Source organism: Propithecus coquereli, unplaced genomic scaffold, assembly GCF_000956105.1.
Source record: "Propithecus coquereli isolate 6110/MARCELLA unplaced genomic scaffold, Pcoq_1.0 Scaffold218, whole genome shotgun sequence".
NCBI classification, from domain to species: Eukaryota; Metazoa; Chordata; class Mammalia; order Primates; family Indriidae; genus Propithecus; species Propithecus coquereli.
This window is the reverse complement of record NW_012146967.1, coordinates 432,706-455,327: the sequence shown is the minus strand read 5'-3', so window position 1 is coordinate 455,327 and position 22,622 is coordinate 432,706. Positions and strand designations below refer to the sequence as shown.

The 22,622-nt window shown below is 47.0% G+C and overlaps 1 protein-coding gene across 1 annotated transcript in view; it reads left to right on the top strand.

The window, feature by feature from the left end:
• APPL2 (adaptor protein, phosphotyrosine interaction, PH domain and leucine zipper containing 2) overlaps nt 1-22,622 on the top strand; it is a 63,822-nt gene that overhangs the window by 29,457 nt on the left and 11,743 nt on the right. Inside the window, exons 3-14 of the mRNA XM_012644731.1 lie at nt 727-786; nt 1,592-1,663; nt 6,317-6,404; nt 9,152-9,193; nt 9,326-9,384; nt 10,140-10,286; nt 13,939-14,021; nt 17,334-17,492; nt 19,256-19,444; nt 20,838-20,880; nt 20,960-21,016; nt 21,108-21,196. Of these exons, the coding sequence (XP_012500185.1) occupies nt 727-786; nt 1,592-1,663; nt 6,317-6,404; nt 9,152-9,193; nt 9,326-9,384; nt 10,140-10,286; nt 13,939-14,021; nt 17,334-17,492; nt 19,256-19,444; nt 20,838-20,880; nt 20,960-21,016; nt 21,108-21,196 (1,088 nt within the window). The remainder of the gene's footprint in view (nt 1-726; nt 787-1,591; nt 1,664-6,316; nt 6,405-9,151; nt 9,194-9,325; nt 9,385-10,139; nt 10,287-13,938; nt 14,022-17,333; nt 17,493-19,255; nt 19,445-20,837; nt 20,881-20,959; nt 21,017-21,107; nt 21,197-22,622) is intronic.

The window sequence follows — 22,622 nt, the reverse complement described above, 5'->3', positions numbered from 1 at the left end:
CCTTGTGTCTTCTGGAACACCTGGGTTTAGCTGTGCTTCTGTTACTGCCACCATTACAAACTGGTGCTCTTAGTCTGGTAGAATCTGATCCTGTCATAGGGTCAGATCCTGTGCTTCAGTTCCTGCCGCACTCCCAGTGTGTCTGGGCCCCAGGGGCCTGCGCGCCTTCTCCCCGCATTGTCGCCAGCCTTGTCTCGCCTCCAGGCCCGCACCCCTTGCTCCTGCTCCGCTGCGCTTTACAGCTCTTCACGCGGGCTATTTGCTTCTTCTACATGTTCCCTCCTTCTGTAAAGCCCATCCCCATAGCTAACTCCTAGTCTTTCTTCAGGGCTCTGTTTAAAACATCTCTTCCTTAGAGACTGCCTAGTCCTTCTGTCAGAGCCTCCCAGCACATCCAGTATTTACCCTTTGCAGTTCTCATCACGCTTGAAACTATTTTTTTGATGTCTGCTTCTCCAAAAAGCCGCATTAGGACAGGGACTGTGTCTTTTTTGTTGAATGTTTGGCATGTTATAATTGCTCGCCACTGACCAGAAAGAACAGTGATGTGTAAAGGATTTAAAAAAAAAAAAGGCAAGCTTTAACCTTCTGATATGGTTTGGTCTTGTTTTCCAAATGTCTGATTAAAATATTTTCTTATTTCACAGGCACACACACACACTACTTTGTAGCGATTCTCTGTGTGTGCGGTGGGCAAGTCTCATTTGCTTTCTCTTCTCCCCACAGAATGAGATGTGCCTGGCCACTCAGCAGCTTTCTAAGCAACTGCTGGCATATGAAAAACAGGTAACTTGATATTTATGTGGCATATAATGCTATGCTATGCTCAAGACTCTCTCTCTTTTTTTTTTGAGACAGAGTCTCACTCAGATGCCCCAAGTAGAGTGCAGTAGCATCATCAAAGCTCACAGCAACCTCAAACTCCTGGGCTCAAGTGATCCTTCTGCCTCGGCCTCCCAACTAGCTGGGACTACAGGCGCATGCCACAATGCCTGGCTAATTTTTCTATTTTTAGTGGAGACACCGTCTCACTCTTGCTCAGGCTGGTCTCAAACTCCTGAGCTCAAGCTATCCTCCTGCCTCGGCCTCCCAGAGTGCTAGGATTACAGGCATGAGCCACCGCACCTGGCCCAGGACTCTCTTAAGTGGAGTTCTTTTAAAAGAATTCTCCAAAGACACTCTTTAGAGACTTTCAATTGTTTTGGTTTTTTTTCCATAGTTTTTTTGTCTTTTCCTTCCACTGATTAAGTTCTAACCGGAGATTATCCCAAAGTCTTTATGAGGTATTCTATTTAGCCACCAGAAGTAATCAACTTCCCTTGGGAGTTTATAGTCTTGGAGGAAGTACAAGTGAATTGATACTAACAATTCTAGGAAATAAACACCCAAATAAAGAGATCATTATGTTCAACGGAAAGGTGATGACCAGCGAAGGGATGGCCAGGGACAGGCAGTTGACACTTCTGACAGGGTGTGCTCTTGGGAGAAGACAGGAAGTTGATGTGGGGGGCTACTGTTTTGTGGGTGAAGATGCAGTGCTGAATTCCCTAGCATTCAGGTAACACCTGGCTCTTTTATTTTTTGATCTTAGAATTTTGCTCTTGGCAAAGGGGATGAAGAAGTAATTTCAACACTCCACTATTTTTCCAAAGTAGTGGATGAGGTAAGATAGCAACATGGGAAATTTGTATTTGATTCTTTCTTGAACTTTCTTCCATCTTTATTTTGGCCTACTTTCCATTTTTAAGGTACTTAAATATCTGAGAAGGTATCTCAACATGTTGATCTTCCAAGGTTCATTTCATAAGAGTTTGTATATTATGTTTGGTTTGAGGGGAAAGGCTTTGATAAACATGAAGAATAGAACAAAAGATAGATTTCTAAGAATTCAGTTTCCTAAGGAGAGTGCGTTAGTTTCTCAGGTCTGCCATAATGAATTACCACAATTAGGTGGCTTCAAGCAACAGAAATTTATTCTCTCGCAGTTCTTGAGGCCAGGAGACTGGAATCAAGGCTCTGGCAGGGCCACTCTGTCCAAAGGCTCTAGGGGAGAATCCTTCCAAGCCTTTTCCAGCATTTGGTGGCTCCAGGCATTCCTTGGCTTGTGGCAGCATAACTGCAATCACAGCCTCTGACCTTACACACCACTCCATGTTTTCCCTCTTCTGTGTCTTTTCTTCTTATAAAGACACTTGTCTTTGGATTTAGGGCCCACCTGGCTAATCCAGGATGATCTCATTTCAAGGCCCTTCATTACAGCTGCAAAGACCCCTTTTCCAAATGTTCTGGGTGGATGTGTCTTTTGTGGGAGGGCACAGTTCAACCCACTAGAAAGGGCTTCATACAGCTGTTCTTGTAGCTGTGTTGTATAATATATTTGGAATATTTGTAAAAAACACATATCATTATTTAAAAAGTGTATAAATTATAATTGTGAAAAACAGGAGTTCAGATACTGCTGGTGCTGGGCAGAACTCTGCAAAATTAGGTAGGTTTAAACAGTTCCATCTTTTAAGGAGTTTGCAATACTTAATAATAGAAAATCTTGATAAAGAGTAAACAAAAAAATATGTAGATGTCACTTGACTATCTAATTACTGATCTGCAGTAGATGCTATCTTTAGTTTACAAAATGAGAAACATTCACAGAAAACTATACTCATTTTCATTTATTCAACAAATCAGTTCAACAAGCTGTTATTCATTCAGCAAGCATTTATTGACCACCTACTATTTAGCAGACACCATTCTAGGTACTGGGGATATAACAGTGAACAAGTCATCCAGTTCTTACTGAGCTTTGTCCTCTACCCCACTTAATAGTAGCAAAAAGACAATTCTTTTCTCCTACTATTAACTCTAAACACACTTTTCTGGTCACCAAAAAATATGGGTTTTCCCCACACCAAGCAATTCTCTGACACCAGCTGGGTGTTCTGCGATTCAGTTCTGACACAAACCAGAGTTAGCACAGACCTTACAGGTTAAGGGCTTAGTCCCAACTTCAGGTCCCAACTGCAAGTCCCAGATTGCCATCTGTACTTGTGAATGACTATAAATTTGGGTTCCCACCATCCCCTCCTTGGATTTGACAGTTTGCTCACAGAATTCAGGAAAACACTTACTTATATTTACTGGTTTATTGTATAATAAAGGATATAATAAAAGATACAGGTGAACAGCCAGATGGATATATAGGGCAAGGTATGGGGGAAGGGAGGTGGGGCTTCCATGTCCTCTCTGGGCATGTCACCCTCCCAGCACTGCCACCTGTTCAGCAACCTGGAAGCTCTCCAGACCTGTAGTTCGGGGATCTTTGTGGAGGCCTTATCATGTAGACATGGTCAATCTCCAGTTCCTCTCCCTGGAGATGGGGGGTGGGGCTGAAAGCTGCTAATCATGGCTTCGTGTTTCTAATGATCAGCCTCCATCCGGAAGCCCACCAAGATTTGCCTCATTAGAACAAAGGACACTTCTGTCACCCGGGATATTCCACGGGATTAGGAGCTCTTTGTGCGGAATTGGGGTCAAAGATCAAATGTTAGCACAAAGATGTCCCTAGCACTCCTGTCACTGAGGAAATTACAAGGGTTTTACGAGTTCTGTGCCAGGAACTGGGGGCGGAGACCAAATATGTATTTTTTTATTATGTCACAATATCACACCCACTACTATGGCTCTTTCTAAAATATGTGTTGAAATGGATGGAGGATAAATAGCAAATGTAATTATGGAAGAGGAAAAAAGTGATTTTTGGAAGATGGGGAGAAGAATTTTTCTTAACAGTGGATAAATAACCCAGGGGGAGAAGGAGGAGGCTGCGCCCACTGAAGTCATGTGTTTCCTTGAGCAGAAGGGAGTTGCTAAGGAAGTGTGGTTAGTTGTCAAAACCCCAGAACCAAGATTTCCAGTTTGAAATATTTACTCACAACCATGTTTTCATGGGCAGGAATGGTGATTCTCTTAGTGGGGAGCGAATCGTTCCTAAAGGATGGAAGTGCAGTTTTACAGGTATCACAGCTTCCTGGAAGGTAGCACCACAGGGAGTTTTCAAACAAGCCTTGTGATGGAGAGACCTTAGAAAGTGAGAGCAGTTAGCTCAGGTGGGGTCTCGATCTGGGAAGAGGACAGTAGATTTTGAGGTTGTTTTCTCTACCTGGGTTTCTCTACCAGGTTGAAATATTTTTAAGACAAGTTCTTTGAATCCAAAATTGAAGAAAAACTGAACTGAAAGAGATTTATGTGGCTTGAATTTAATAGAATGCCTTGGAATGAGATCTTCCATGTTGTGAGTCACATGGAGATTTCCATGCATGGCGATTTCCCCAAAAGCAAAGTTTCTGGATCACTCCTTTGGAGTACACCTGAGGCAGAAAGTCATTGTTATTACAGATTGCGTGGATTGAATGCCGAGCATGTATGTGTCAGGCACTCTGTCCTGAGTGTTTTCTGTTCATGTTGCAGTCTTATCCTCACATGCCTTAGCCACGCAAGGAGCATGGCATCATCCCTGTTTTCTGTGTGGTGATGCTGAAGTGCTGAGAGCTGGTCCAGGCTCTTTCCACTCTCCTCAGTGAACGTGGTTAAAAGAGATTGTCCTGTACATGTCAAAAGCCCCAAGGCAAAAAGTCTGATGACACAAACCCCTTGATCCTTTGGAGGAAAACGAGTAGCCAGGAAATTTGCCATTCCTGAAGTGCAAAACCGTTGGAAAGCTGCTTAATCTCTCTGAGCTTTGGTTTCTTCATCATAAATGGCAACAGTGGGAATGCTCACTTAATTGGGCTGGTATATAGATTAAATTAAATGATATATATCAAAGTATTAAGCACAGAGCCACGGATGTATATGGTACTTGTACTTGCTGACATTTATTCAATTAACTGTTAATGAAAAAACAGTCCATTTCTTATGGAAGTTATTCTGGAAAAATAGGCAACGCATTCTGTCCATGCATTTACTGGCATGATTATCTCACGTATTCCCCCAGAACAAAGCTGCTGTGCTTTGACTTGACTGAGAGACTGGGAGAACACTGACAGCTTGTCCTAACGCTCCCCTGCCTGGCGAATGGTTGACCTTAGTCAAGTCTTTAAGCTGATCAGATCGGCCTCTGCAGCCACAGCCCTGAAGGACCAGACGTGTTGGGAGATCTGTGTGCAGAGGGTGATGCATGTGTGTGACTTCTGTTACTGCTGAAGGAAACTTTGCCACATGTGGACTGCAGAAGTGATTGCTGGGTGATTTCCCCTTAGTCACCCAGCAGGAATCCCAGAATATCTGCAAGTCTGAGGCCCCGTGGGAGAATCCCTTCCATGTGTTTGTTCAGTGCTGACGTCTAGACTCCCAAACACTTGAAGGTTTGGCAGCTTCATGAGCGTGAAGGACAAACTCCATAGCCCAGGCTGTGTAGTGGAAAGAGCATGAATCTTAGACCCCGACAGCCTGGGATTAAGATCCCAGCCACACTGTTTATTTGCTGTGATTTGCCTGTCTATAAAATGGGGTTAATGAATAATACCTAACTAACTGATAGAGCGGGTGAACACTAAGTGCTATAAAGCACCTAAAGCTGGCACGTACAAAGTGCCAAATAGCGGTAGCATTGATGGTGATGGTTTTTATTTCTCTTAGACCATTTACAAAGACAAGTTTTAGCAAGTCCTTGAGGTAGAAGGGGAGAAAGAATCAAGAGTTGTTAAAATTCAAATCCATCTGGTGAAGAAGGTCACATTCCAATACAGTTATCTTGTTTTTAGAAAGGTCCTTCCCTAAAGAGCAGAGGCCTGACATCTGGCAGAGCTGTTTCCTTAGGGAGCATTCTTTCTCCAGAGTAACTCCAGGCTCACAGCCTGCTCTGGTTTTTGGAGTGGCGGGTTTCCAGCAGACCTGTCTTTCAGGTGTGACTTCAGCCTCTCTGGGCATGAGAGAGCAGACGGTGGCCTGGTGGGGTGCTGAGCACTGTCGAGCCCGGGCAGTAGGCTGTGTTCACTGCAGGCACATCTAAGTGTTCCGGTTCTCCTGCGAGGAGTGTCCCAGAGTGGGGCACAGAGCCAGAGTCCACACAGTGGACAAAGAGTAACTGTGGGCCCGGAGACTCCTTCAGCAAGCTTCACTGATAACCACGGTCAGTTAGATCTGTACATTTCTGTTTTTCGTACCTGTAGGCATGTATCATTTGCTGCTTTATGAAGGGTATTTGTTTGCTAAGGAAGCTGTGTGACAGTACAGAAGTGTTTGGTGTGATGCCTTGGTGAAACGAGACTGTCAGTAAAAATGCATATCATTTTCTTCAATAGAGTTCTCTTTCTTTCAGCTTAACGTTCTCCATACAGAGCTGGCTAAACAGTTGGCAGACACAATGGTTCTACCTATTATACACTTTCGAGAAAAAGATCTCACAGGTAAAGTAACTGAGTTCAGTGCCAGTTACCTTCAAAATAGTGTTTAATTCACTTAATTCTTACTGTATTAATTTCTGTAAATGTATGGATCATTGAGAAATGCCTTCCTTTTTGAGCAGTTCAATTCAGCAAACTTTTACTGACTGCCTACTACGTTCCTGGCTCACCTTAAGAAGGTCAAAGGCTAATAAAAAGACAGACGTGGAAATGGATCGTTGTAATGTCATGTGATGAGGGCAGCAGGACAGAGAGGCCCAAGGGGTAGAAACAGCACACAGAAAGGCCTGATTACCTTTTTGGGGGTTAGGGTGCCAGCGAAGGCTTCCTGGAAAAGGTGATCTCTGAGCTGGGATTTGAGAGATAGATAAATATTTGCCAAGTAGAAGGTGATACAGGTTAGGGAACATTTGTAAAAGCACGCTGTTCTTGGGGAAATGTTTTAGAATGTAAGGGGTGCGGGGCTGGAGAGGGGAGGATGGGACGGGGACCAGGCTTTCTCCGTGCTGGGCTCTGGGCGCAGCCATGAGGACAGACGGGTCCCTGCTCTCGTGGAGCCCACAGTCAATGAGGGAGGGAATCTGACAGTGCAGAGAACCTAGCTGGCCTTTTGGACTCATTTTGCTTCTTCAGCTAAAATAAACCTGTAAGATAATTTTATATTTCTTAGAAATCAAGGTAGTCACAAAATGAATATAAAAAAGAATGAATAATCTTAAAACAACTTAGGTAATGTTAGAAACGAGAATCCAAATTTTCTAGTCCTATTCTTTCTTACTGTATTAAAAATATTTATTACTTAAAGATTAAAGAGTTATATTTTCTAGAACACTGATATAAAAAATTGCTGACCAAAAAAAGGCAAAACCTGAGTATTAAACGATCTGTTCAGTTTAATACTTCCTCTTTAAAAACGTATCACCTTAAACTCTTTTTTTTAGGCAAAAAAGTTGTAGTAAATCTAAGGGCAAATCTTAAAGGTGAAGGTTTTTCCCCCTTGCTTTGAGGTCCCCTGTGACCTTGTCACCTGAGGCTGGGGGCAGTGGTAGGACAGGTGTAAACTCTACCCAGGGTCAGTTTGGCAGCACTGACACTTCCTCAGTAAAAGTCAGCAGCGTATCAGTGAGCTTGTGTAAAGGCAAACCTTGACTGAGCAGAGCGGGGACTTCAGTGCTTCTTAGTGTTGCCTGTCTGTAACTGCCTGTGAAGCCCAGCCTGCTCAGTGCAGCCGTATGGGGATCATTCAGTCCTGAAAGCCTCATTGGGCACATTTTAAAAGATTTTCTCTAAGTAAAATCACTAGAAATGTGTGGAATATCATTTTAAAAACAAACCCCACATATGGTAGAAAGAAAATAATCATCCATCCCCCAAGACATGTCTTGTCAGATTTATGTTTGTTTAGGGCGGCAGACCCCGCATGGAGAATGCCCAGCACTGTTAATGGCAGCGGCACTTGTCAATCCAGAATGACTCCAGTTGTGGATTAGTGATAGTATTTACCCAGGACGGTGATTTTTTTTTTTTATGGAGATTAAAACTGCTTATTAGTAGTAAAAAAGTATATATGAAAAAAGTTAATCAAATATCCTTTTCTGATGCCACCAATTTGAAGTGTTTGGCCCAGGTCATATCTGAGTCAACATCAGAACCAAATTAGAATCTGGCCTCCCCTCTGCCTAGACGGTAGTATTTTATCTTACATTTCATTGCCTTTTCTCCATTTACCCACCAATACAAGCACATGATCTGAATGAAGAGAACACAAGAGGTAGTAAGGAAGCTATTTAAAATTGATAAGTAAAAACATCTAAAACTCCACTCTAACAGGAAGTACAAGATGAGAGAGGGGAAAAAAAAAAACTTGGAGAGGGAAGGGCAGAAGGCAGCCGGTTGTCGGAAGGAGTAAGAATAATGTTGGGAGAAATCTAAAAGCTGGAGGCAGTTTGGAGGCAAGTTGAAAACTAGCATAGAAGATGTGAAATGCTTTGCTTTTTTGACAAAGTGGAAATGGAATGTTTCAGAATTGTAGGAAGTATCACTTTCTTTTAGGTATCAATCTTTGTGTTTTTAAGTTTTTAACCTTGGACAGTCATTGCTCTTGGTGACCTTGACCTTTCTGGGTCTTTTGGTTTTGGATTCTGTGAAGCCATCTTTGTGCATGATGGGCGTGTAGCACCCATATGGGTAATCGTTATTGGTGTTGGCTTGTTGCAAGTACAGTGTGCTAGATTGTGTCCTGTCTTCTTTATTAATACATGTTCCCTATATTCCTTTGCCCAGTGGTGACTCTGATAAGTCAGCCGTTAAAATGGCAACACAGGAAACTTCTAGGTTCCGCGTATCGTCCTGACTATATTCTGAGGAAAGATATATTAAGACACTACTTTGGGGTTGAAGAATCAGACTTAAGGTTATATTCCAGGTCTCCATGAAAAGTGCCTGGCCACCATGCTGCCTGGCCCCGTCTGCAGCGTGCCCTTCACACAGCCCAAGCACCGTCTGCAGAGGAAGGGCTGCGTGAGCTGTCAGGGTCACTGGGTGTGGGCTGCAGGTGAAGCCATATGCTCCCATGAGACCAGGGTTCCCAGCCTCTAGCCCAGGCCCGTGAGAACAGAGGACTTGCAGTGGCGTTGGCAGAGCTTTTCCCTTCCACACACGTACTCTTACCATCTTGGGAAAGCACAGAGCTCTGGATTGGCACGGTTTATTTTTGTTTGCTCTAAGATGTTCTTTTTTCTCCTGTGCAGAAGTAAGCACTTTAAAGGACCTTTTTGGACTCGCCAGCAATGGTAGGCACCTTCTCCATCCTTGGGGCATGGGTGCTGATGTGCGTGGGCTTGGGATGTGGGCGGGAGGAGACGCTGAATGCACGTTCTTGCCTTTTGACCCTTCTGGCTGCTCAAATGTCTCTTTATTTTTAGAGCATGACCTCTCAATGGCAAAATACAGCCGGCTGCCTAAAAAGAAGGAGAATGAGAAGGTGAGAATACCTTACATTTTTCTCTTCATTTACTGAAGCTCCTTTTGTTTCTTCCTGTTATGAATTTGTGGCATATAAGGGTTTCTTGATGATTTTTTTTTTCCTGTATGTGGACTTTTAACATTATTTATTTCACATCTCATAAGGAGACCTCCACTTCTCTATTCTGGCTTTTCAGACTGGTTTATTCAATAGTGGAATAGTGACTGGGATCCATTGTAAGATTATGATCACACAGTGATTTTAACTTCAGCTTGGTTCCTCGTCCGGTCGCCTGACTCATACACTCAGGTCACTTTGAACTCCTTGCCCCAAGTGTTGACTCTGTAACCCATGCTTTCTAGGTTTTTTGCTACTATAGATAATACTGAATATCTTCATGCATATAACTTTTTACTTATGTTACATGATTTCCTTGGGCTAAATTATTTCATTGGAATACAATCTATGAGTGAAGCAAAATGTTTGTGGTTTTCAAAGCGTTCTGCTGCATCGTTTTCCCAAAGGATCGTGGCGCTTTGTGCTGCTGCCAGGAAAGGACTGGCTTCACCAGTGCGGCCTAACAAGCACTGAGATGCTGTTATTTGGATATTTTTCATTTGAATTTTTTAAGAAGTTGAAGCGGAACCTTATCTGTGTTTTATTATATTTGTCCTGAAAATAGTTATAATGAGTAAACACGTTTTGAAGTTGCGTGCTCTTACAGAATTGTGTATGGTAGAAAACTTGAAGTTTTCCTTTCTCCTTTTACCCAGGTGAAGACTGAAGTTGGAAAAGAGGTGGCCGCTGCCCGGCGGAAACAGCACCTGTCCTCCCTCCAGTACTACTGTGCCCTCAACGCGCTGCAATACAGAAAGCGGGTGGCCATGATGGAGCCCATGATAGGCTTTGCCCAAGGACAGGTAGGGGGAGTCCCGTCCCTGAGGGATGAAACCTAAGCCAGTCGTGGCGTTCTGCTGAGATGGCATGCAGGAGAGACTGAAGCATTATCATAGAAAGACACACAGATGTACAATCTCTCTGGAAACTTTCTGAGATTCAAGACTTGGAGAGCTTCCAGTTGGGCTGACTCATCTCTAGCTGGGTGTACGTTAGCCCGTGGTTAGGCTGCACGTGCAGGAAACGATGGCCTGGGTCCCAAGGCTCCCTTGGGAGGAGCCCGCATGGCCCTTTTTCCTGATGCAAATGCAAGCCAGGCCTGGCCAGTTTTCCTGGAAGCAGCGGACTGCGCAGGGTGGGTGGCGAGCGGGTGAGCCAGGGTGCCGCACGTGCCCTTGCTGCTCCCGATGACACATCTCCCCGGTTAGTGCCAACACCTCAGCTTCTGGGGCATGGGGAAGCGTTGCGGTGCTTTATGAAGTCTTCCGTGTTTATTTGGCTTCTTCCCTCCTATTTAATGGTCTATGAATATTTATCTTAAGGGAGGCTCCAGTTTAAGGACGGGGAGTTGACTGTTACGGCAGCAGTGTGGTAGGGCCGAGAGTGAGTGTGAGTGTGAGGCTCACGGCGCTCCCCTCACCCTCCGCCCCTGCCCTGCGTTAGCCCCGCGCACGTTCACTCCAGACCCTCCCTTTGGCGTGTGAGAAATGCGCCCAGGAACCTCCTCTCTGTTGACGTTCTAGGAAGAGAAAGGGATGTGAGGAAGCAGATGTTGATGAGAAAAAGTCACCGACTTGCAAAAATACTCCACATACGAGTATCGGTTACTTTTTTGATACATTTTAAAATATTTTTTTCTCAAAAAACTACAGTATCAGTTTCCTTCAGGGAAAAGGGGAACAAGGGAGGATCTTTAAATGTGCAAGCTCACCCGTCTGTCTTCTCAAGGTGGTTTGGTTACATTGCTGAATGGTGAGTTGGCTAAAGTCGGCTTGTGCCTTCAGAGGGGATGTTGAAATGGAGCAATCAAATCTTTCCATGTCATCTGAGTAGTTGAGTAAAACCCCCGGCTAGCACTGCCCCGCCGTGGGCTTCAGTCCTCGGCAAGTCCTGGGATCCCTATGCACACAGGGGTGTGCTCACACTCATCACCCTCCGCTCTCCCTCGGTCAAGTGTTGTGCTCTGACCTGGTGGATGTCCTCACTTTGTCAGAGAACACCACTACTCTCTTTTGTTAATACCTCCTGTCATGTGTCCCCTCCCTGGGTCACAGTCCTTGCCTCTAGGGCAGTGATCCTTGCTCAGTGAGCCGCCCAGGGCCAGGGAGGGTCGTGGGCTAATGTCTCAGGAGGATGAGCAGCTCCAATGCCGTGGCGCCTGGCTGGTCGGGGGAGGGTCCTCACAAGGCCTGCAGGATGGGTTTGACGCCAGCTGGCTCCCTTCTCTCCCATGGCCAAGGACTATACCACTCGTCCCGGCCTGGATTTTTAAGTGAGTGCGGCTGGCCCCAGAGGGAGGAGAGGAGCTGCGGGTACAGTCCTGGGCCCGGGAACAGAGTGGAGCACATGTCACTCTTAGGCGGCAGGAGCATCATTTTTGAGGACTGAGGATGGCACATTCGTTTTTCATATGAAAAGTGTCCTGATTTTAAGACACAAGACTAAGCAGTGCCTTACTCTGCAGATTTTTAAAAATGCTAATGAAAACTATAGTTCCTTCTTTTAGACAAGTCTGTTGACCAACACCATGAATCTTTGGGATGAGTCACAAGCAGCTGCCCTGCTCCTGCCTCATCTGGCCTTTGCAGTCAGTGTTTACTGAGCATCCACTTCTCTTAGCTGATGATTAAGTGACCATTGCACTTCCGGCTGCTCACTACGCCTGCTGTGGGGAGACTCACCCAGGCTCTCAGCACCACCCATCTTTGTGGAGGTGTGGGGATGACATTTCTGCCCTCGTCAAACTGGTTTTTAATTAAATCATGATTCAGTCCTCTTGCCTGCAAACTGAGGTTCCATGATCTGTATGCAGGTTTTCGAGAACATAACAGTGGACTCCAGAGCAGTATTGACAGGGCGAGGGCTATGCTGTGGCTGTAGAAGCCAGTGTCTCACTTTTCTTCCGTTATTTGCTCATCCGATTTGTTTTTAGGGATGATGTGAGTCCCTGCCTTAAGGAGCTAAGAATGGACCTAGAGTATTAATTCCAAAGGCATTCAGAGAGGAGAAGGAGAGAGAAGTCACCATGATGTTGTCCTATTAGAAATGCAGGCTCCTCATTTAATAGATTAATGATTAATATTCATTTTGATATTTAACATTTCAGGGATTTAAAATGGCATTTACCGTGTTGATCTCTGTATGAGTCAAAGGTCATGGGCCAAAACATCCCCCTGCATGTATGACCTTGCCTTAGGATAACCATGATCATCTGTTTTATCCTGTGATAACTAAGGGCATCGGTGAACATGCTTTCCCAGGGTGGCTGGGGAACAGAGGGGAGGCTGTCAGAGCTGTGCTGATAGCACCTACTAGGCTCCTCAGGGCAAGAGGTCGACTTCAGTGCCTGCCACCCAGGCAAGGTGGGCTTCGGGTCAGACAAGTGAACTGGGGTCATGCATGAGAGGATACCCCTGTCCACACCGAACATTTTCTCTTTCTTCATAACCTAGGCTTGCAACTGTTACCCCTCAGCCACTAGACTTGTAAAATAGAGCAGTTCACACCAAATACCTAGGTTTTTGAAAGCCATAGCCGTGAGAAGAATGGAAACTTGTCTATTCGGGACGGGATGATTGCAGATGTCAGTAACGCACAGAAATGTTCTTCTTCCTCTCTCCTATACTCCCGCCCTCAGGGTTGTCAGGGGACCTAGGCTTTCTGGGAAGTGAATATTGTACAGGCATCAAAGGAAGCAAAGGATTCCTTCCATTTGGTGTTCAAAAGCCAGAAACTGTAGTTTCATTCAAACTGCATAGTCCGTGGGCCTCCTAGTGGCCACTCTCCCTAGGCAGAGAAACATCACAGAACATCTGCAGCAGGAGGACCCTCCTCGGTATTGAGCACCTCCATGGTGCCAGGGTGCTGCTGCGTCCTTCGTGTATATAATCCTCTTTAATGTGATGTCAGGGTTGCAAGAGGCTTTTAAAGGTCTTTAGCCCAGTTTCCCCTCTGCGACCGCAGCCAGTCCACCAGCCAGCCAGCCAGCCTGTGTTCAGACCCGCATGGGACTCAGTGAGTGGACGGGTAAACTTGTCATGCTGCGCTGCAGCAAGTGCTTGTCACTTTCTTGCCGGTGCTGAGGTGAATAAGACTTAACCCTTGCCCTCAGGAAACCTACCATCTAGAATTCACGTGAGAAAAAGCTGCTCCTGCTGCTAATATAAAAAATAATTATCCGTAGTAATTATTCAGACACTGGCTATGTACCAAGCACTTGACTTCTGTCGTTCCTGATGCCCGTAGCCTTTCAGCAAGACGGCCAGGTCTAACCCTCCCCGTGTCACAGATGCACTGGGACTTGGGAGTGACCCAGCCAGTGTGCTGGACTGAGAGAGACATCGCCAGTGCTGCGGCGAGCCGCCCCCCACCCCCCTGCTGTCAATTGCACATTTACTGAATTCATGGATCGTTTTCCCTAGAAAACTTTCAGCACATCCTAATTTTATCTTTCAGATTAACTTTTTTAAGAAGGGAGCAGAGATGTTTTCCAAACATATGGACAGCTTTTTATCGTCCGTCGCAGACATGGTTGAAAGGTAATGCTGCACCCTGGCGTGGATCTCATGTGCCTTGTGCCTTTCCTGCTGAAGTGACATCTCTGGGGGTGGAGGGAGGGCTCTGGCTGCAGAGGGTCCCACAGAGCCCCTGCCCACTCCGTGGACTCTCCTAACAGTGCCGTGCCCTCACCAGAGCTGCTGATGTGTGTGACTATTTGGGACACACTGTTGAAGAGTAACGATTGCTGTAGTTCCTGACTACTGCGGTGCCCAGAGCCTCCCCATGCCATCGAAAGGCTAAATAAAAGATTAAAACATCCGTGGAGGTACTTCCCCATTAACCCCAAGTTCCTCTTCTCAGGACCTCTTTTTGTTAATGTTCGAGTTTCACATGTGCTAAGCCCGTGAGTGCAGCTGACGTTTGCTGTGGTTTTGGAAGAGGTCTTTGCGAGCTAATGGGAGTAGCAGCCAGAGCGCTGCGGCCTTTCAGGAAACTAACCGGCTGGTAGTATGTAATAGATTAGCGAGGCGTTAAGCCTTTTTAAAATTAATTTAACAAGCTGCAAATGCTTATTTTAAAAAACACCGCATCACTGTCTTCAAAGGCCCTGCCCACACTCACTGGCCCGCAGCCTCAGGCTTCTTCCCCCACAGCACAGGCGTGGGGCTCCCCTGCCCCAGCACTCGGCAGCATTTCTGGAGTGCAGGAGTACCTCTGTGTGTGACTGACAAATAGACACACAAAATGGAAAGATGAGTAGGGGATTTTATTTCACGTGGAAAAGTGAAGAGAAAGTTGCTCCTCTTCTTGAAGATTTTGCATTTCAAAATACCTCGTGAAGGCCAAACAGTGGAATTTATTTAGGCAGAAGTCTACCTAAAATGCTCTGAAAATTAAAAGTGAATCCCACGAAACCCAGTTCTGAGCACTCACGCAGACTTGAGGGGAGACCTGCAAGCGCGTACTCTTTCCTGAAAGTCACCGAGCTGTTTTTTTCCAGATAGTTGGCACCAGTGAGTGATGTAGGCTAAATTTATAATTATGCTAGAAAGCAATTCGTGAAATCTGATTTCGGTTTCTTGCCTTTTAATTTATTTGGTTATTAGCCCCTGGGAATGTTAGGAGGAAGTTAAAGATGAGAGCCTGTTAAATTGTCACTTCATAGCAGCCCCCTCTCCCCTGTCTTTCACTATCTCTTCTCATCCTACTTTAACTCTCAGAATTCCATGGCTTTTTATGTTTCCGGGAGAACCAGCTATACTTCTTTTTTTTTTTCATGTTCTAGATTGTTTTGTTAATGGATGGCAAGACATTTGTGCCCATGTCTCTGAGGTGCCACAGTATACTCTTCTTGCAGATCCTAGAGACCGTGTCTTCCCTCCTTGTCAGCATTTTCGTGAACTGTTAATAGGCCAACCAAAGTGTGGCACCAGCCCTCTCGAGAGGACCACAACCCAACATTAAACTCAGAGCCCGCACCAGGGTGTGTGGCCTTCTCTGCACAGACCGGGTCTGGTTTTGCAAGTCATCCTGGAGTTCCCAGACTGAACCTTGCAGCACTCGAACCTCCTGGTTCAGATGGCTAAGGCATTCCATTTAAGAATGCTTATTTCCCTGTCACGTACATATTATATTGGTGAGTGGATAAATGTAGCCACTCTTTGTCGCCACGCGTTAGCAGCCAGCCAGCCCAGAGAGGTCTCGTCGCACTAAAGCTTCACAGCCCTTCCCTGGGAGCAGAGAGCAGATAGCCAGGTGCTGCTGTTCTCAAAGCGTGAATCCAGCATGGCTTCCAACAACCACACACAGCTTTCTTTCTCCCCTAACCCCACAATGATATATTTCTGTGTTTTTCTTGAATGCTTCTACTGCTCCTGTATATGTTTTTTTTTTAATTAAATGAAACATGCCTTTTTTTTAAGAGAACCAATTGAAAGCAGTTACTTTTCGACCCTGTTCCTGGGAGCCTTGGATGAGCTCCGAGTGTTTGAGCCTGAGTCTGCATGGGGTTGGGGAGGGCGGGGCGTTATTAAAAACTCCCTGAAGTCGTGTGCAGGATGTCCTGTTGGTGCATAGAGCATTTTGGGGGCAAGAGGATCCTTCTCTTTCATCACGTCTTCAAAGAGGTCTGTTACCCGCAAAAGCTTAGGAACCTAAGCAGGCTCGCTGCCCTTGGCTCCCAGCCTCCCCCTCCCCAAACAGTATTTTTCTCGCCTTCATTCCTTCAGCCAGGCAGGGACGGGGTTAAGCTCATGAGGTTTGTTCTCCAGCCTGCCTGTCCCAGGTCACCCCTGGCAGAGTTCCTAGTCATCCCACTCAAATGTCAGAAAAGCCAGGATTAGCTTAGACTAGCTGCTTGTACCGAGCTGCATCAGAGAAGGGGAGAACATGGAACGTACAAGCCCAGCGCTGCTCAACCACAGGAGAGAGAAAACCCTGAGCATAAAGAACTCGCTTCGAGAAACACTGGCCCCACCGGCCCCTGGTTTCTGATTTTAACATTTGTAATTCTGTTTTATGTCCTTGGACACAGTGGAGAGGTAGAACACCGCCTCCAAAGTTTGCTTTCTCAGATGGACGGGCCCTGTTGGGCAGATTCTGTCCAGGACTTCACAACCAAGGCTGTCGCCACTGGCTGGGGTGGCCTGGCGAGGCCTCACTTCGTGAGGAAAAAGGGGCAGCTGCTGTTCCAGCTAAAGCTTCCAGGCTTTCCGGGTCTAATGGACCAGAGCCTGACATGGGACCACTTACCCTGCTGTGGTCAGCCCTTGGCCAGCTTACAGCCCGGCTGTGCAGCCTTGGGGCAGCTGTACGGCCATTAAAGAAGGAAAAGCATAGCCCTTGGCTTTTTTGTTGCACCTTGGTACCACTTCCTGGTCCTTTTCCTGTCTCCATTGGTCGTCTCCACCACCCTTGCCTAAGTCAGGCAGGGTGCCAGAATGACTACCGTTTCATGTTTTCCTTTGTGGGACTTTCACAGGCAGCCTGCACATGCAGCCCCTAAGATGGCTTGTCAAACCGTTTATCCAAAAATTTCTGTCAGCATTGCTAAACACGGGTACCTCCTTGTCAGCAGCAAACCTGTTTAGCTGGGTTCAGGCATATTCAGTGGTATTTATGTTCCGTTTTAAAATAGCAGTCACATAAACACTTCAGTAATGCAGACTTGAGTCCCTGTGACCTGTAGTTTTAAGGGCCTAAGGTAGAGGGTCGTGGCCATGTAGGAGGCTGGCAGCTCCATCTGTGAGGCAGAAAGCCTTGCGGGGCTGGGGGTGGTGGCTGCCAGCTGCTTCTCAGTAGTGCTGGGTTGGCCAGTGCGGAGTCACTGACCCAGCACCTTCTGTCTTAAGCATTCAGGTGGAACTGGAAGCCGAAGCAGAAAAGATGCGGGTGTCCCAGCAAGAATTACTTTCTGTCGATGAATCTGTTTACACTCCAGACTTTGACGTGGCTGCACCACAGATCAACAGGAACCTCATCCAGAAGGCTGGCTACCTTAACCTTAGGAAGTGAGAATGTCTGCCTCTTACTCTAAAATCTGTTTTCCTTAGGAAGTGGATGAAAAGCAAACCACTTTAAGTGCCCCATTAAAGTCTGAGGGTGGGTGGGTGAGATTTGGGGAAGAGTTCCCAGCACAGCACCCGCCCCACCTGGAACACAGGAAGCCCCTGGGGCCCCGGTCCCAAACTGCACTGAGAGATGTGGCTAGAAACGGGGTCATAGACTCCAAAACACACAGGCTACCCTTGTCTCTGGTCACCGTGGCCATTTGTAAACAGACCACTCCTAACCGTTGTCATCCTGGACCACTGACCGTGTTTATCCTTCCCGCATGCCGGCCGGCTGCTAAGAGCAGAGCGCTGGAGACCTGCTACTGGGGCCAGAGCCAGGGCCGGGAGGCCGTTAGAACCAGTCCACTCGCGTGGAAGGGATGATCTGGTGTCAGTGCCTGTAAGCGCAGAGGACGTTGTGGTGGCGTGGTGGGAGCACTGAGGTTGGCACCAGACACCCTGGCCGCGCTGAGCTGCGGTCTCTGCGTCTGTAAAGCTGAGCTGACGACCGCACCTCCTTCATAAAGTTGTCACAGGGATCGAAAGTTGTCATTCCTACCAGGCAGTAAGCACTCACGTGTTAACCTTCGCTGTTTCTGGAAATTACCGCGTCAGGAAGCCTAGTGCCCCACATATAGTTGCTACTTAGTAAATACTGAAGCCCGCGAATGTATTGGAGATCCCCCGAGTGGAGGGTGTGTGAAGAGGAATTGCCCGCTGTTGCCCTACCAGGGTGGAGCTCCTCAGAGGCCTTTGAACTTGTGGAGATCACAAGCGAAATGTCCCCTGTAGTCGTATCGGTATAAAAAACTCCATAAGGTTCTGGTGTTATTTGCCAGGAACTAGATTTTCCTCTTATAAGCGCCCACAAAACAAGCATAACCTCCAGTGGGAGCAAAACCTAATCTACCGGCCAGGCGCGGTGGCTCACGCCTGTAATCCTAGCTCTCTGGGAGGCCGAGGCGGGCGGATTGTTTGAGCTGAGGAGTTCGAGACCAGCCTGAGCAAGAGCGAGATACCCCGTCTCTACCACAAATAGAAAGAAATTAATTGGACAACTAAAAATACATAGAAAAAATGAGCCGGGCATGGTGGCGCATGCCTGTAGTCCCAGCTACTCGGGAGGCTGAGGCAGAAGGATTGCTTGAGCCCAGCAGTTTGAGGTTGCTGTGAGCTAGGCTGACGCCACGGCACTGTAGCCGGGGCAACACAGTGAGACTCTTGTCTCAAAAAAAAAACCGAAAAAACCTAATCTACTTAGAGTCCCCAGGATTGTGGGGTATGTGCTCTGGGCTGAGGTAACCCCGGTGCCTCTAACTAGATTTAGAGCAGTTCAGCTCCATGTCTTAGAGAAAAGATCTTCCAGGTTTCAGGTTCTTCACGGTGATGGACTAATTCTAGTTCCAGATAGTGGGTTTAGAAGCCGGAGTATGGCTGCCGTGGGGAGAGATGGGTCCTGCCCATAAAGCTGGAGTTGGCCCTGGGACTGGCATTTCCCTTGGGAGCAGAGCCCGTAATGTCTCAGGTCATTCAAGCTAAATTGTACCTCTTCCTGCCACTCTTTTCCCTTGAATGGTTTTCAAAGCGGTTTCGCTTTAATATAAAGAAACACGTTATTTCTAAAATGCCACCAGTACCCATAGAGAGGCAGCCAGGCTTGGAGGTGCTGCTTACGCTTTCTAGTACTAATGGGCTCTTCAAAACGTAACTCTTTTGTACAGCAAAACAGGGCTGGTCACCACCACCTGGGAGAGGCTTTACTTCTTCACCCAAGGCGGGAATCTCATGTGTCAGCCCAGGGGAGCCGTGGCTGGAGGTTTGATCCAGGACCTGGACAACTGCTCCGTGATGGCGGTGGATTGTGAAGACCGACGATACTGCTTCCAGATCACCACTCCTAATGGGAAATCGTATGCCTCCTGGGTTTTATGTGGGAGGAGAACAAGTGTTCACCCCTGCCACGGGCTTCCTAGTTCATTCCTCCATGGGGGAGGCCCTATTCGCACTATTGACCTTGCAGGAGGACGACTGTATACTCTCTTAAAGAAGCCCACGTGACCCGCTTGGGATCCAGCCTGCCTTATTTCAGGAGCCCCAGTGAGGATTTGCCTGTGGCCTTGGAGAAGAGATGACCCACATGTGAAAGCAGAGTAGCTGCTCGTCAGCACAGATTCTGAGGGAGAGGAGGCTATGGCTGCTTGCCTGTGCCGCGCAAGCGTTTGTGTCCGTGTTGTGGCAGGGCGGTTGAGGAAAGTAGGAAAGGAAGACCCGCCTGAGGAGTCCATTTTTCCAGCTGAAACAGTGGTGAACAGTATGTTCACAGCTGCAGCAGTGTCACCTGTCACCAGGCTGTTCCCACATACTCCATGTGCCTCGGGGCCAGAAGAGGTCATACTTTAAAATTGGGCAGCCTGTGGTCATTCGCAGTAGATCCCATGCCAGTGGGACCCCCTCGCACCCAGAGCAGTGGCTTTCCAACTGTGTCCCGAGGAATTCCAGGCCCTACAGAGGTCCTTCAGGGTCACTTGCTTGTGGGGAGAGGAGTGGCCCTGTCCCTCAGTCAGAGCCGCTCTACTGTGTTTGCTTCCTACATCCGGGTTCTGAGTTCAGATCTGAATGGAGTGTTCAGGGTGGGGGTGGGGACAGTGCCAGGTGGTGTGGGTCCTCTCTTCTCCCAGGCTGGCAAAGCAGTTTTAGACCTGATCCTCCTCTGGTGATGGGAAATGGCGTAGGAACGAAGATTCCTGGATTCTAGTCATGGCCCCTGGCAGTTACTTAACTCGTCTGGGCCTCGCTTTCCCCAGGTATAAAGTAGGGTTAAGATCTGTGTTACCCCACGTGCCACGGATATTAGGAACAAAGGAACTAGCAGATGCGGAGTCCCTTTATGGAGTTAAGGCCTTCGCAAAGGTAGGGCAGTGTTGTTGTCTTACCCCTGGTCCCCACGTGCAGATTTTCAGTTCTGGGAAAGGAGCAGACCTGCTGCCAAGCCCTTCTTCGGGTGTGGCTGGGGAAGCGGCTGGGCCTTGGATCATGGAAGGGAAGGTCAACAGAACGGCCCCCACTGTGGAGTCAGACCGGAAGGGCTGGAAGATCCGAGGCGCAGGGAAAGGGAGTGTTTGTGCAGGGCCACGTAGTGAATTAGCGGCAGAGCCGGACCGGAATCCCGTTTTCTTTCCTCCCCATCGTGCTGCCTTCACGGCCCTTTGCCTCTGGTAGCCCAGGCGAGTTCAGCTCCCGGAGAGTAATCCCCAGTCGCTGAGATCCCGAAGCACTTAGTTACTCACATGCATTTCCTTGCAGGGGAATAATCCTCCAGGCAGAGAGCAGAAAGGAAAACGAAGAGGTAAAGATTTTGTTTATCTCGCCTCCTTCCTGGTGTGGTGGGTGACTTTGGGATTCAGCGTTCTTAATGTCCTCCACAGTGGATATGCGCCATCAACAACATCTCCAGACAGATCTACCTGACGGACAACCCCGAGGTAATGAGCAGCTGCCTGCACCCCAGCCCCTTCCTCAGGCTGAGGGTGAGTGCCGCCTGCGGGCCTGAGCGCGTCTCCTGTGGCTTTCCAGGCAGTCGCAATCAAGTTGAATCAGACGGCTCTCCAGGCGGTGACTCCTGTTACAAGTTTTGGAAAAAAACAAGAAAGCTCGTGCCTCAGGTAACTAAAGGACAAAGGAAAACTAGCTCTTGTGGAGCCAAATTATGGATTAGGAATTTGAAATGAGCTGTTTCCGAGTCCGCATAAACCACCCAGGCATGCTGCTCAGCCCTGTTGGACAGAAGCAGTAACCACGCCGGGAAAGGTTCACTATTTTGCCCGTGTTCCCACCACATGTGAGGTGGTGTGAACAGGTGGTGAGAGCATTCAGACCTGTCCGTTCAGCAGCCCTGTCCTTCCCGCTGGCCGTGCCGCTGCGTCCGAGCAGTGAGGACTCGCGTCCAGGGTCCTGCTAGTCAGGAGTTCCCCCACATTTCCCATCAGCATCGGCAAAGTCATGTAACCAAAACAAGAACAATTTTTTCAAATAAGGAACAAAATCGCCTTTTATGTGTCCATGTTACTGCCCGGCCAGCCTTGTCTGTACACATACTGATACTTTCATATATACATTTATTTTGTATTTTCACATATATACTTTTTTTTTACTACTTCTACACTTTTCTTAATTGTTCTATTCAATAACTATATACTATTCCATCATTTATTATTAGCTGTTGAATATTTAGGTTTTTTCCCTCCTTTGTTTACTGTTATCATCTAGCATGAACATTTCCATGCATACAGCTTCTCTCGTTTGGGATACTGCTTTAGGGTTTATTCCAAGAATCCATTCTTTTGTCTTAATGGGAGTTTCCATTTGGTTAAATAATAGAGGGCTGTATTATCTGTCATGCTAATGAAAGCCAGGCATTAAAGGGTAAGTTAAAATTATGACTATATTTGGTGTCCATCTTTTAGTGGCGTGGTAGAAAGAACCCCATTAAATTTTTTACAAGTATTATCTAATGACCCTAGAAGGAAGTCATTAGAAAGCTCAGAGTAGTAAGTAATTTCCGAAGGGTCACGCTGCTATGCAGTGCAGGGCCGGCATTCATGCCCCTGGCACTGGGTACCTGAGAAGGAATGGTAGAAGGTAAGGCCAGATAATAGACTTGAGTTTGATTGTGCAAGACTTGTGCGCTCTTCTTAGAAGACATAGGCAGTAGAGCAGAACTGAAGGTTTTCAGAAAATGGGTGACAGACAGAAGCAGGTTTAGACAGACTGTTTTGCAGCACGACATAGGATAGATTGGTTGTGGGTTGGCAGGAAGAAGGGGAGGGCAGAAAGACCCAACAGGATGTTACTGTAGCAGCAGCTGTGAAGCAACATGAGAACCCTAACAAAGGTAATAAAAGTGGGAAAGAGGCAACGGTCTGAGAAGCATTTCAGTGTTGTGATTTAACAATTATATTAATGTAAGTTTATAACACGTTAGCATGCTTATTAAAGCGCAACTCTAAGGGTAACACTTTGAAAGAAAATGGAAGTAAAGATCCAGTCAGTGAGGGTTATAATGTTAGTCTTCTCCTGGGTAAATGTATG